Here is an 11,941-nt window from a genome sequence, read left to right as displayed (position 1 = left end):
TTCTTTTTTTTTTTTTTTTGGTGGTGGTGCTGGGGATTGAACCCAGGGCCTTGTGCATGCAAGGCTAGTGGCAAGCACTTTTGGTTGGTACCAGGTATTGAACTCAGGGGCATTTAACCACTGAGCCACATCCCCAGCCCTATTTTGTATTTTACTTAGAGACAGGGTCTCACTGAGTTGCTAAGGGCCTCGCTAAATTGCCAAGGCTGGCTTTGAACTCGGGATCCTCCTGTCTCAGCCTCCCTAGGCGCTGGGATTACAGGCGTCCCCCACCGCGCCGGGCTCCCTTCTTGTTTTGAGAAAGGGTTTTGGTAAATTGCTGAGGGTCTCGCTAATTGCTAAAACTGGTGTGAATTTGCGATGCAGAGTGTCTGGGATAACAGGCATGCGCCACCCGCCGGGGCCAGCTCTGCAGTTCCAAGGGGGTGGGTCTCCCAGAACTAGGCATCCTAAAGGGGCGGAGCATCACTCTTTTACCCATCAACGGGGGCGGGTCTTCTGGGAAAGGCGGCCTGAGGGGTGAAGCCTCCCTTTCCGTGGCGTTCTAAGGGGGCGGGCCTCTGAGGGCACAGCGTTCTAGGAGGTGGGGCCACCAAGGACTTGGGTTAGAAGCGGATGTAGTTCTAGGAGGGTGAAGTGGTGGTCTGAAATTTGAACCCGTATTTTCAGGGCAGTTAAAAGCTACCCTTCCGGCGTAGCGCTTGGATTCTCCTGTGCCCTCTGCTCACCCAGGGATTCATTCATTTGTCACAGTGCAGTTCCTGCGTCCTCCCACCCCACTGTGTGCAGAATCCTAGAATCAGAAACGTACAAGCAGGCCGACCAACAAGCCTTATCTACGTGTGTAGAGAGGCTGCAGCCTGGGCTTTAGAGGTCATGGTCCTGCCTTCCTTTTCCTTTCTTGGGCACTTTCTAGTTGAGTGCCCTCTGAACCTCAGTTTCTAACTCCATAAAATGAGAATCATAAATAACATCTGCCTTGCGGGGTTGTTTCAAAATAAGACAACACTCCTGGATCCCTTAGCAAGCGACTAAAGATGTCAGGATTCTTAGATCCTAAACAAAAGTTTGTTGAACTGAAAGGACATTTTACCTAAATTTTAAGCATCATCTAATTCTGGAAACCTGTGGATGGCAGAAGGTTACCGAGTCGCGGGTGAAAGAGTTCCTGGCAGGACTTAGTTGACACACGGGGAACTAAGGCTGGGGGAAGGGGAGCGATGGATTCAGAGTCAGAGGCGCTGAGTTTCAGGAAGACGTCCCAAGGCACAGTTATTTTCTGGAGAGGGAGGTGGGGGCTAAGGTGTGGTAGGCGAGACCAGCCTCCTTCTCCAGAGTGAGACGGTGATGACCAAGATCCTGGGGGTCAGCTACCTAACAGCGGAGCTGCCCGGCCTTTCCCCTGCTTCCAGGCTCCCACCGCGCCCCAGGAGCAGCAGAGGAGCTGCTCTGCGCCCCGCCCACCCACACACCAGACTGAAGTCGCTTCTGGCCTCAGCCAGGTCTCAGCCCAGGCCGCACCCTAAGCCTGGGTTCCCACGGCGCCCCCCGCACGCCTCTCCCCACTGGCTCACTCACCACCTCCTCCTCCATCTCCTGCTCGCCCTCGCCGCCGCCGCCGCCCCCGCCCCGACTGAACAGCGCCTTCTGCTTCTCTGCCATCTCGTAGGTGGGCTGCATCTCTGGGTCATTCCGCAGCGTGTCCATCTTGGGGTGGAACCACTCCCACTGCGTGGTGCGGTTCAGAGACTCCAGGATCGACAGGGGGTCCTCGGGCCGCTGGTTCAGGATCTTGGTCAGCAGGTTCACCAGGTGCTCGTACCTACCTCCCGTGCGGAGGAGTGAAGGACATAGTCTATTCAGTTCACTGGAGACACAGTAGGGAAGAGAAAAGATCCCTGCCCTTGTGGAACTGACCTTCTGACGATGGAGACGCCATTGATCACTAGGCAGAATATATATCGTGCCAGCCATGGGGTGGCAATTTCTTTGTTGTTTTTAGAATCCAGGGGCACTTTACTACTGAGTTACAGCCCAAGCCTCCTCCCCCGCCCCTTTTTGAGACAGGGTCTCACTAAGTTGCTGAGGGTCTGGTTTTGAACTTGTGATTCTCCTGCCTCAGCCTCCTGAGGTGCTAGGATCACAGGTGTGCGCCACCACACCTGGCATGGGGGAGTAATTTCTACGGAGACAAATAAAGTAGGGATTACCAGGCATGGGAGATGGTTTGCAATTTTAAATAGAGAGGCCAAGGAAGGCCTCACCAGGTGGCATTTAAGCTGAGATCTGAAGGAAGTTAGGGGGTAAATGATGATTTTTTTTTGGGGGGGGGCAAGGAGAGTGTTGGTTAGAGGGAATAGCAGGTGGACAGGCTCCGAGACACATTATGAGTCTAATGTAATCTTTATACCAAGACCCAACGACACAAGGGGAAAGGAAAAGTTGCTGAAATCCTAAGCAAAGTTCAGTTGGGCCCAAAGATGTTTCCATCAACAATGGGTATATATATATATGACAATGGTATCCTAAGATTATATCACCTAGCGACCTTGTAGCTTAGTACACTCCATGCACAATAATAACTGATGCACAAGTCTCAGACAGTAACCCCACCATTAAGCAACATGTGACTGTGTTAGCAGATGGCATCCAGCAATTCCTAAAAAGGATGACATGCCACCATTAAATTGAGCTAATAAGACTGCAAAGCTTGGGCTGGGGATGTGGCTCAATCGGTAGTGTGCTCGCCTGGCGTGCGTGCGGCCGGGGTTCGATCCTCAGCACCATGTACAAACAAAGATGTTGTGTCTGCCAATAACTGAAAAATAAAATGTTAAAAAAAAAAAAGACTGCAAAGCTTGAGTGACATTTAAATAATCTAATTCATCAGATTTAAGATGTTATGTGAAAGGGGATATATAAGAACACCTCAATTGGTACAGAGAAATTCTTCATAATTAAAAAATCTTATATAACAAATTAGGAATAGAAAGTTTTCTTTTCTTTTTCAGCGCTGGGGATGGAATTCAGATTCTCACCCAGGCAAGCACTCTATCACTGAGCTACATTCCCAGTCCAAGAATAGTTTTTTTATGATGTTAGGGTACAAGTAATCTACAACACATACCAAATATAATGGTGAAAAATTATAGTTTCCCCTGTGAGATTGTGAATGAGAACATCTACTTTATCCATTTCCATGTAACACCATTCATAAGATCATAGCCAATGCAATAAGGCATGAAAAAGAAAAAGGTTTGGGAAGGGTAGCAAAACTGTCATGGTTTGCTGATATGACTGGGAATGTGCAAGGATCTTGAGATGCGGGTTATTTGCATGTTGGAAGAACATAGTGATGATTTTGTGTGGTAGGGATTGTGGGATTCAGGATTCAAGGAATACAGAGTGATAATATTATTGTAATGGTTTCCATTCTTGAAAGCCAGGCACCACTATGGGCACTTGAGAGAAATGTTGAATCTGCACAATAGCTGAGGATCTCCACACTCCAGACTAGGCACTAAGGCTTAGAAAAGTTGAGGTTAGGAGGTCACCCAATGGTGGCATAGTCAGCATCTGAAAGTAGGTTGGTCTGATTTCAAAGCATGTCAGTTTAAGCTGCTGGTGTGTGAACTGAGGTCAGCCTCCTTTGAGGTTGCCCCCCTGTGACCAATTTGTTGGCAGCCTTGAGCGTGGTGGAGAATGAAGGGCCCTCACTAAAGCTGAGTAAGTTGGTAAGAAGAGGTGAGACCAGCCAGGGCTTTTCAGGAAGGAAACCTGAAGCTCCTAAGAGTTGAGATTTGTTGGTGGACCACCAAGAAGTTAATTTTGACTGGATTCTAGGGTCTGAGTGAGGTAGGAGGGTAGTGACTAGAGGACCTTGAAGGCTCTAGTGAGAGCCCACACCTCCTGAGGGCAATGAGGGACCATTGCAAGTTCTGAGCACAGGAGGGGTAGAATCAGCTCTTTGCTTCAGCAAGACCCATTATTTCATCAGCCTCATTTCCTCCTAATCTTCCCTTTCCTCCCTTAGTTCCAGAAACAGCTTCTTAGGTGTTTCTCATACACAGCAGGCCTCCACGCCTTTGCCTTTGCAGTGCCCTATTCATGGACCACCCTTCCCTCTAGTGATCTGGAGTGCCTGCCCTCCCCTCCTCCAGGCCCCTGGTCAACATACATCCCATCCCCCATGCCTTGCCTTATTTCTCACCTTAGCCTTTACCATCACCTTACCATCTTTTAATGTTTATTGTTCATCTTGCTAGAAGTGAACTTCATGAGTATCTAATGGAGTCAGAGAGGTGTACTGAGACTTCAGCTAAGTGCCTCTGGCAAGTACCTTTTTTGGGCAGGGAAATTGCATGGATAAGAACAGGGGCCTCAGAAGCCAAATCCCTTTTCTGGAATCCTGGCTCTGCTGCATCCTAACCGAGTAATATTGGTCCAATCAACCTAACTTCTTTGGTTCAGTCTCCTCTGTGGAACAGGGACAGAGATGCACTAAGGTCAGCTGTGAGAACTAGATTCTAATGTGAGAAGTGCTGGTGAGTGTGGGGTAAATGTGCTGGCTACCATCTGCCTCAGTTCCTAGTTGTTAATGCGTGGAGGGGTCAGTGGTTTCCCGTGAGGACAACCCTGTTTGACTCTTTAGACCCCACAGCCAAGGCAGGCCCCTCCCTGTGTGGGTCCCCCACCCCTGGCTCCTGGCTCCTGGCCGCCTCTCACAGGCTGAGGTCGCAACTGATGCTTGTCTGCAGCAAGTAGGCCTTGGCATTCTGCACAGCCAGCTCCCGAGGCTGCGGCTCAGGCATCTCCATACCGAAATTCATGAAGCCCATCTCAGAGGGTGAGAAATGCAGGGCAGGGTCATCCCTTAGGTAGGGCCCATGTTCTGTGTTTTGCATGAACTGCGGGTCATCTGTCTGGTACATGCTGTACTGGCCCAAGACATTGGCCCCAGGGTCCTGGTAGACAGGGGATTCCAGTTGTTGGAAGAGGCCGCCTTGGCTCTGCTGCAGCTGCTGCATTAGGTCGGTGGTTTGTTCCTCCACTGGGATTCTGCTTTCATCCAGGTAAGTCCGGGTCTGGAACTGCAAGGGAAAGCCTGCACTCGAGGGCTGGTACTCCACGCCGCCCATTATGCCTTCCTCTGCTTGGTACAGCAGCAAGTTCTCATCTTCGGGCAAGTTGCCCCCCTGTGACCAGCGGAGGTTGGTCTGGCTCGTCGGCAACTCCTGACTGGGCCGGCTGCCCCAACTGCCCCTTTGCTGGTTCAGCAGGGCCTGCTGCACCTCGTTGCGGAACGCCGCCTGGGCCTGCGAGGGGTCCCAGCTGTGCCGCTGCGCCTGGGCCTGCGAGGGGTCCCAGCTGCGCCGCTGCTCCTGGGCCTGGGAGCCCCTCCGGCTCGAGGACTGCTGGGAAGGGGCCTCAGGGTTGGGCGGCGGGTCCCCCATGGCTTGAAAGGGGGCGCAGACGACTAGAAGGAAGGCTTAAGAACAGGAAGGCCAGACCAGTCGCCCGCGGGTTCAGCCAGGGTCGCCGGCCTTTAAGGTCTGGAGGGGCGGGCCGTTACCAAACCGCGCGGGAAGCCCGCCACGAGCAGCGGGAGCAGCGCGTGCGCAGGCGCAACCAGGGGCTTCCAGCCACAGGGCACCCACAGGGCGGCAGAGAGCAGACGGCACCCGTGCCCAGACCGTTCCCTTTATTGTTTTTAAGGCAAAGCACCCACCGCCCGGCCCGGCCCGCCCCCCACGTCCCCGTCAGCTGTTCCCCTTGGTTTCCGGCTCCCCCGCTTCTTCCGTGGCGGGGCTAGGGGTCTTCACAGCGTCTTCCCCCGCAGGGGCGAGGGTCTGGGGGCTCCGCTCCTCCTTTGAGGTCAGCCCGCCCGCTGCTGCTTCCTGGTGGCAGAAAGCAAGGGGCAGTACATCAAGAGCGTGGTCGCACCTCCAAAGCCCTCATCGCCCCACTCCCCCGGCCTGGCATACACTTCACCCCGAGCTTTGAGTCTTCCATTGCATCTCTGATCGTCACCCCTACCTTAGGCAAGGGCCCCTCAAGACTAGAGTCCAGGAGTGCGGCCTCGGTCAGCCCAGAGTCGTCATCCATGCTGATGAAGATGGCCGGGGTCTCGCACTCAGGCCCCTCCTCCCGAAAATCCATGGTTTCCTCCGTGGGGGCAGGACCCGGTCGGGCTGAGGACGAGGAAGACGCCACGGGGACTCCCGAGCCTCCAGGCTTCAGCTTTTGTTCCTCCTCTAGCTGCCGCTTTAAGGCCTTCTCCTGGGCCAGCCGCAGGCCGATGAGGTCCTGAGGGGGCCGAGGGGCCGGAGCAGGGGCCAGAGCCAGGGGTTCCAGGTCGTCCTGGGGATGGGGAGGGGCACACAGAAGCTCAGGGAGATGCTTGCAGAGGATGGGGTAAAGGAGTCAGAGACTACCCTGCTGCGGAGAGCAAGGAGGGTGCTAGGTCAGGAGCGTCTTATCGTGAGCAATTAAAAGGGCCCGCCCTCTTTCAGTAGGAGGGTATGCTGACACAGGTAGCCTAGGCAGCCGGCACCTCTCAGGGTGGGAGGAGGTGGGAGGTTCTTGCCGACTTGGATTGACAGGGTTGGGGAATCTAGACTGGTGGGCTGCAGGACCCTCACCTCTTCCAGGGACCCTGCAGGTGCCTCCTTGGCCTCTGGCTCTTGCTTGCCACTGGCCTCCAAGATGGTCATGATCGAGTTGGGGATGTGTGCTTGCTAGGTGAAGAGCAAGAGGAGGCGCTGTGGAGAACTCTGGCTCGGAGGCCCTCTTAGGCACCCCCAAAACCTCTAGAGTCCTTGATCTTCTGTGGCACAGCAGGGATCCCCCCNGCTTCTGCATTGAGCTTCTAAGCCAGATGTTGCAAAGCTGCAGTCTTTGTGCTACTGTCTGGTGCTTGCAGGTGAGATTTTTTTGGGGGTCATTATTTCTTCTTTGGTACTGAACCCAGGGGTGTTCTACCACTCAGCTACACCCCAGCCCTTTTTATTTTGATAGGGTATTGCTAAGTTGCTGAAGCTGGCCTCAAACTTGTGATCCTCCTGTTTCAGCCTCCCAGGTCAATGGGATTACAGGCATGTACCACCATGCCCAGCTTGGTATTTCTAAAAGCTCTGATTTCTCATCTATTGAAAACTGGCCTATCTTTCAGCTGTGGGATGCATCTTGGCCAGGTGCAGTGCTGTGTGCAGCCCCTCAAGCCTACACCGCTCCTACCACCCAGCTGCCCTCACTCACCACCCTGTGGCCTTCAGAGTCACAGGCCCCTGGAGCACTGTGCTTTCTTGGCAGGAGGCAGAGCAAGGGGTCTCTGATGGGCCTGCTCAGCCAGGCTCCCCTTGGGGGGAGGAGGGCTCAGGTGGTCTCCAGTCTCTCCTCAGCACCACCTCTGCAGTCTGTTCCTGGGGGCCAGAGCTGGATGGCCAAGGGCAGGTTACCTGCTTCATGATGAGGCGGGAGAGGATGTTCATGACGAAGCCCCCCAGGCGGGGGTACATGGTCAGGGACTGGATGACGGTCCTCATGAGCAGCATGGGCAGGGGGCTCTGCTCCATCAGCTGCTGCATCACCACGGCCAGCACCTCCGACGTGTATACGTTCCGCTCCGCAAAGCACAGGTTGGTGGCTGTGAGGAGGCGGAGAGTGGGCCTGTCCTCTCTTTGCCCAGCCACCCCTGGGGAGTGGGAGTCCAACCACCCTTGGAGAGCCTCAGCCCTGCTGCCACGTGTGAGGACAGGGGCCGCCCCAAGCTTCCTGGAGCTCCCAGGCCCCAGCAGAAGGCCCCCTCCTGAGGACACATTTCAGCTTGGCCTTTGGTCACCTATGGGCTTAGTGCTAGGGAGGAGACATGTCCCACTACCTGGAAGCCTCATGCCAGGCACACTGGGGACACCACAGCCCCTTTGAGGACAGCCCTGGAAAGTAGCTACTGACTTCCATAAGCCTCTCCAGAGGGGACAGAAGGTGGCCCTCCACCAGGCTGGTCAGGAGCATAAGAGTCTGTGCTGGTGCTGGGATGATGGGGGATACCAGGGCTGGCAGGTGTGAGGACACAGGGACACAGCAGATTTTCAGGCAAAGGAGGAACAAGATGAGGATGGGGCTGGGACATATGATGAATCCCCCAGCAGCAGGAGCCAGAAAGGCTGGCCTTGGGGTCTGTACCCCCAGGAGTGGTGGCAGCACCCCATCCACTGTGCTAGTAGGGAAACCCAGGAGCTGCCTCAAGCCCACCTTCCCCAAACACCACTTGCCATGTGAATCTGTCAACAAGGAAGTCTTTATTGAGTCATAAGAGATCCCCCAATCCTTGAGAGATTAGTGGAGAATGGGATGGGACGGTCCTACAAGGAACAGGGGGCCCAGAGAGGAAGGAGGGGTGTTCTTCAGGAAGACAGACCCGGGAAAAAGGCTGAAGGGGCAGAGGAGAGTGCACCTGAGGACCTGCCAGAAACTGAGGAGGCACCTATTCCTCGTTCTCATGACCAGAGGCCATGGGTCCAGCCTGCTCTGCTGCCTAGAGGCCTCCAGAGCCAACCGCCTTTCCTAGCCCAACCCTCACTCCTGCCCAGCCTCCTCCAGGGCTGCCCACTCAGCCTCTAATATGCTCTCCATATAGGAGCCTAAGGGGTCTCCCACAAGCTCAAACCTGACCCTCTCCCCCCAGAGGACCGAGAGAGATCAAGGACAAATCACCACTGGGGCCTATAGGGCTCCATGTGGGCAGCCAACCTGGCCTCCACCTGGCTCTGGCTGGTGCAGCCCTGGACCACTTCACCCCTACTTAGCCTTCCTGCTCTCCTTGGGCTACTACCTTCTCCAGGAAGTCCCACAGCCAGGCTAGGTCAGACAGGTCCTCCTGGCTGCCCTATCAGAGCCCTGTCCTCTGAGCTGAGATTGTCCCAGCAAAGTGTCTCCCTCTCTGGACTCTGAACCTGGAAGGACAGGACTGGGTCTGACACCATCTCTGCATGATCCCATCATCAGCCAGAACAGGGCTGAGCCAAGTGCTAGGGTGGGTCTAGTTAGAAGTGGGGGAGCACTTGCTGAGTATGCACGAGGCCTTGGGTTCCATCCCCAGTGCCCACCTCCCCAAACGGGGCATTCAAGGAGTCTAATGACCATTCCTGGGCCATGACCTTTTCTTCCCACTGCTATTCATTAGATGCCGGTGTGTGTATATATGTGGTGGGGGTTGAACGGCAGGGGCACTGGCTCCAAAGTCACAGGTGAAGACTGGACTTCTCAGTCTGGGTCTTGTGGTGGTAGTGCTAGTGCAGCTGGAACTACCGGGGCCTAAGCAAGAAGTATGCTCTGGGCCGGGCTGGTGGACTGGGTGCAAGGATTCAGCAGGAATGGCAGACGTGTGCAGGCCTGAGAGCCTGGCAAGAAAAAGGGGTGCGTGAAGAGGGGCAGGCCCTGATGAAGCTTTCAGGGCCCTGGCTGCTGGCCACCTGCATGACTGCTGGCAAGGCCCTTTTCCTCCCTGGGCCATGGTTTCTCGACCCTAGGCCGGTCAGGGCTTCTGCTCCAGGTCCAAGGACAGTCTTAGTGGGTATGATGGAGTTTGTTGATCCCCTCAAACTGTATGCAATCTATTCGAACATGTTGTCCTTGGGAACAGGGCGGAACTTTGCTCAGTACTTCAAAGGGGTTGAGGAGGGGAGGGGGTGTAGCTCGTGGAAAAGCACATGCTTAGCACGCATGAGGCCCCGGGTTCAATCCCCAGCACTGCAAAAAATGCAGGTTGCAGGGGGCACAAGGAGCCTAATGCCTGCACTCCTGGACCTAGCCTGCCCACTCCTGTCTCCCCCACTGCTCTCCCACTAGAGGCCTCGGTGCCGCCTCAGTTTCACGTCTCTATGCGCTCCTCTCCTGCCGTAGGGGTCTCGGAGAGCACCTGCTGAGGAGAGCTAGGGAAAAGCACGCTGAAGAAGCCACTCCATGCCAGAACATGAAGGAAGAAACTCAGAGATGAGGCCCCAGACCCAAGATGAGGGGAGTCAGAGAACAGTCGTCTTCAGAGCAGAGAAGGCAATAGGCAGGGACTTCATTTCCAGAGCAAGGACAGCTCCTGACCCAGAAACCTCATGGAGAGAGGGAGTGCAGGGGCTCTGGAGAGCTGGGACGAGCTCTCCTCAGGGAGGCCCCCTGAGCTCCAGGGTGTGTGTGGGCAAAACCCTTAACTCAGGTCCACCTAGTTCAGATTCTGTTCTCTGTCACACTGCCTAGGTGCTGTGTGGTCCTGTGCAAGTTACTTAACTTCTCTGGAATTCATTTCCTGTCTACAAAGTGAAAATCGACATTTTTACCAGGTAATATGATGGCACCAACAAGAACAGGCCGTGGGCAATAAAGAGAGCCTGGCTCAGAGTGATTGGTGAGCAGTGAGAGCTGGCCAGTTTGTTGCCAACTCCTGGTTACAGAGGCACTCTCCTGCCTCATCTCAGGCCTGGCACCTACTTCAGGCCAACAGGTGCCTGGTGTCCCAACTCTGCTCTGCCTACTCGCAGCAGTGGCTTCCGACCACTACTCACTGTGGGCCCTGCTTCCTCCCATTCCTTGGGGTGGAGGTGAAAGGGGGCCCTGCTTATTCCCTGGGACCACCCTGTGCCAGTGCAGTAGGTAGGTATGCCATGCCTTATGTGGAGACCGAAAAAGGTGAGGGCCTGAAAAGCAGGACCTGGGAGTGGAATAGAGGGGAACGCGGTGTCTTGGAGCCAAAGGCAGGCTGTAGGGCACAGTGTTCAATGGGGCAGTTGCCAGCCAGTTGTGTGGGGCCATGGAGACGCTACACCCCACAGGGCTGGCCACTGAAGTGTGGGGGGCGGGGCACCTCACCTTTGATGATGGATTTCATGTCGCACTTCACCGAGTCGATGTTGTGTAATGCAATCAGGAGCTCTCCAGGGTTCAGGGGGGACAAGGCAGAGTTCCCTTCACCTGCAGCAGGTGGGAGGAGTGGGGAGACAGTGGGGGGTCTAAGTGGGGGCTCCGAGGTACCCAGACCGGGGGGGGGGGCTGTAAAGATGAGATGCCCTGCTTCACAGGGGCTAGGACAGGGCTGGAGCAGGGGAGGTCTGTGGGTGAAGCTCGGAGGCCTTCGCCCTGCCCTGCTCTCCCCCACCTGGGTTCCTGCCCTCACCAAAGCCTGTCAGTGCAGCAGGGCTGCTGTGGCCCCTGAAGGTGGACCAGGAGGGCCCACAGCTGGCTCCTAGCACCAGCTCTAGTATGGAACAGATGCTCATGGGTATCTGCAGGGCAGGGCAGGGCAGGGCAATGATCGCAACCCAGAGTGGCCCCAGTGAAGAATGGTCACAGAGGCACTCTCCTGCCTCATCTCAGGCCTGACACCTACTTCAGGCCAATAGGTGCCTGGTGTCCCAACTCTTCTCCACTACTTGCACAGAGTGGGATGGGGGGAGCAGTGGTATGTGGGGTGGTCCTCTGCTGCTGCTATTTGGACGCCCCAGGCCCTCCTGGGCACAAAACCAGCAGGTGTGGTGTTTCTGGCCACGGGGGAGGAGGCAAGGAACCCTCATTACTTGGTAGTTTTCTTTTTTGACCATATCAGACAAAATGCCCCTGGCCCACAGCTTGAGGGATCCAGGTAAGATCTGAGGGACCAAGTCCTTGGCCTGGGGGCACTGCACCCACTGAGACCAAGGCAGGCAGCACCACAGGGAGCAGCACAAGTAGATGCCTCTCCCAGAAGGCGATATATGCCTCCCCAGGCACTCTGTATGCCCTTTGTGCCCACCTGAGGGAGGGAGGCAAGAAGGGCTATCACCTGTCACCTACCGTGCTGGGTGCCCAGCAGGCGGTTGAAGACTTCTTTCACCACGATGGGGTTGAGTTTGATGAGCTTGGGCAGAGCCTGGATCACCTCCTTCTACAGGGGAGGTGGGATGGGCACCATCAG

At 55.4% G+C, this 11,941-nt stretch overlaps 2 protein-coding genes across 3 annotated transcripts in view; both read right to left on the bottom strand.

The window, feature by feature from the left end:
- Rsph6a (radial spoke head 6 homolog A) overlaps positions 1–5,714 on the bottom strand; it is an 18,389-nt gene extending 12,675 nt beyond the window's left edge. Inside the window, 2 exon segments of the mRNA XM_015496678.2 lie at positions 1,579–1,822; positions 4,726–5,714. Of these exon segments, the coding sequence (XP_015352164.1) occupies positions 1,579–1,822; positions 4,726–5,453 (972 nt within the window). The 5' untranslated portion in view covers positions 5,454–5,714.
- Positions 5,715–6,845: 1,131 nt separating this feature from the next.
- The window catches only part of Sympk (symplekin scaffold protein), a 31,554-nt gene continuing 26,458 nt past the window's right edge, over positions 6,846–11,941 (bottom strand). The window contains exons 21-23 of one of the 2 annotated variants that reach the window (XM_015496675.2): positions 11,821–11,911; positions 10,861–10,962; positions 6,846–7,645 (exon numbers count right to left, since the gene is read on the bottom strand). In XM_015496675.2, coding sequence (XP_015352161.2) covers positions 7,344–7,645; positions 10,861–10,962; positions 11,821–11,911 — 495 coding nt within the window. In that variant the 3' untranslated portion in view covers positions 6,846–7,343. Of the gene's footprint in view, positions 7,646–8,281; positions 9,402–10,860; positions 10,963–11,820; positions 11,912–11,941 lie in introns of those variants that run through there. The other variant, XM_048790681.1, reaches the window with a different exon arrangement.

This window comes from Marmota marmota, unplaced genomic scaffold, assembly GCF_001458135.2.
Source record: "Marmota marmota marmota unplaced genomic scaffold, marMar, whole genome shotgun sequence".
NCBI lineage: Eukaryota > Metazoa > Chordata > Mammalia > Rodentia > Sciuridae > Marmota > Marmota marmota.
This window is presented reverse-complemented; position numbering and strand designations above follow the sequence as displayed.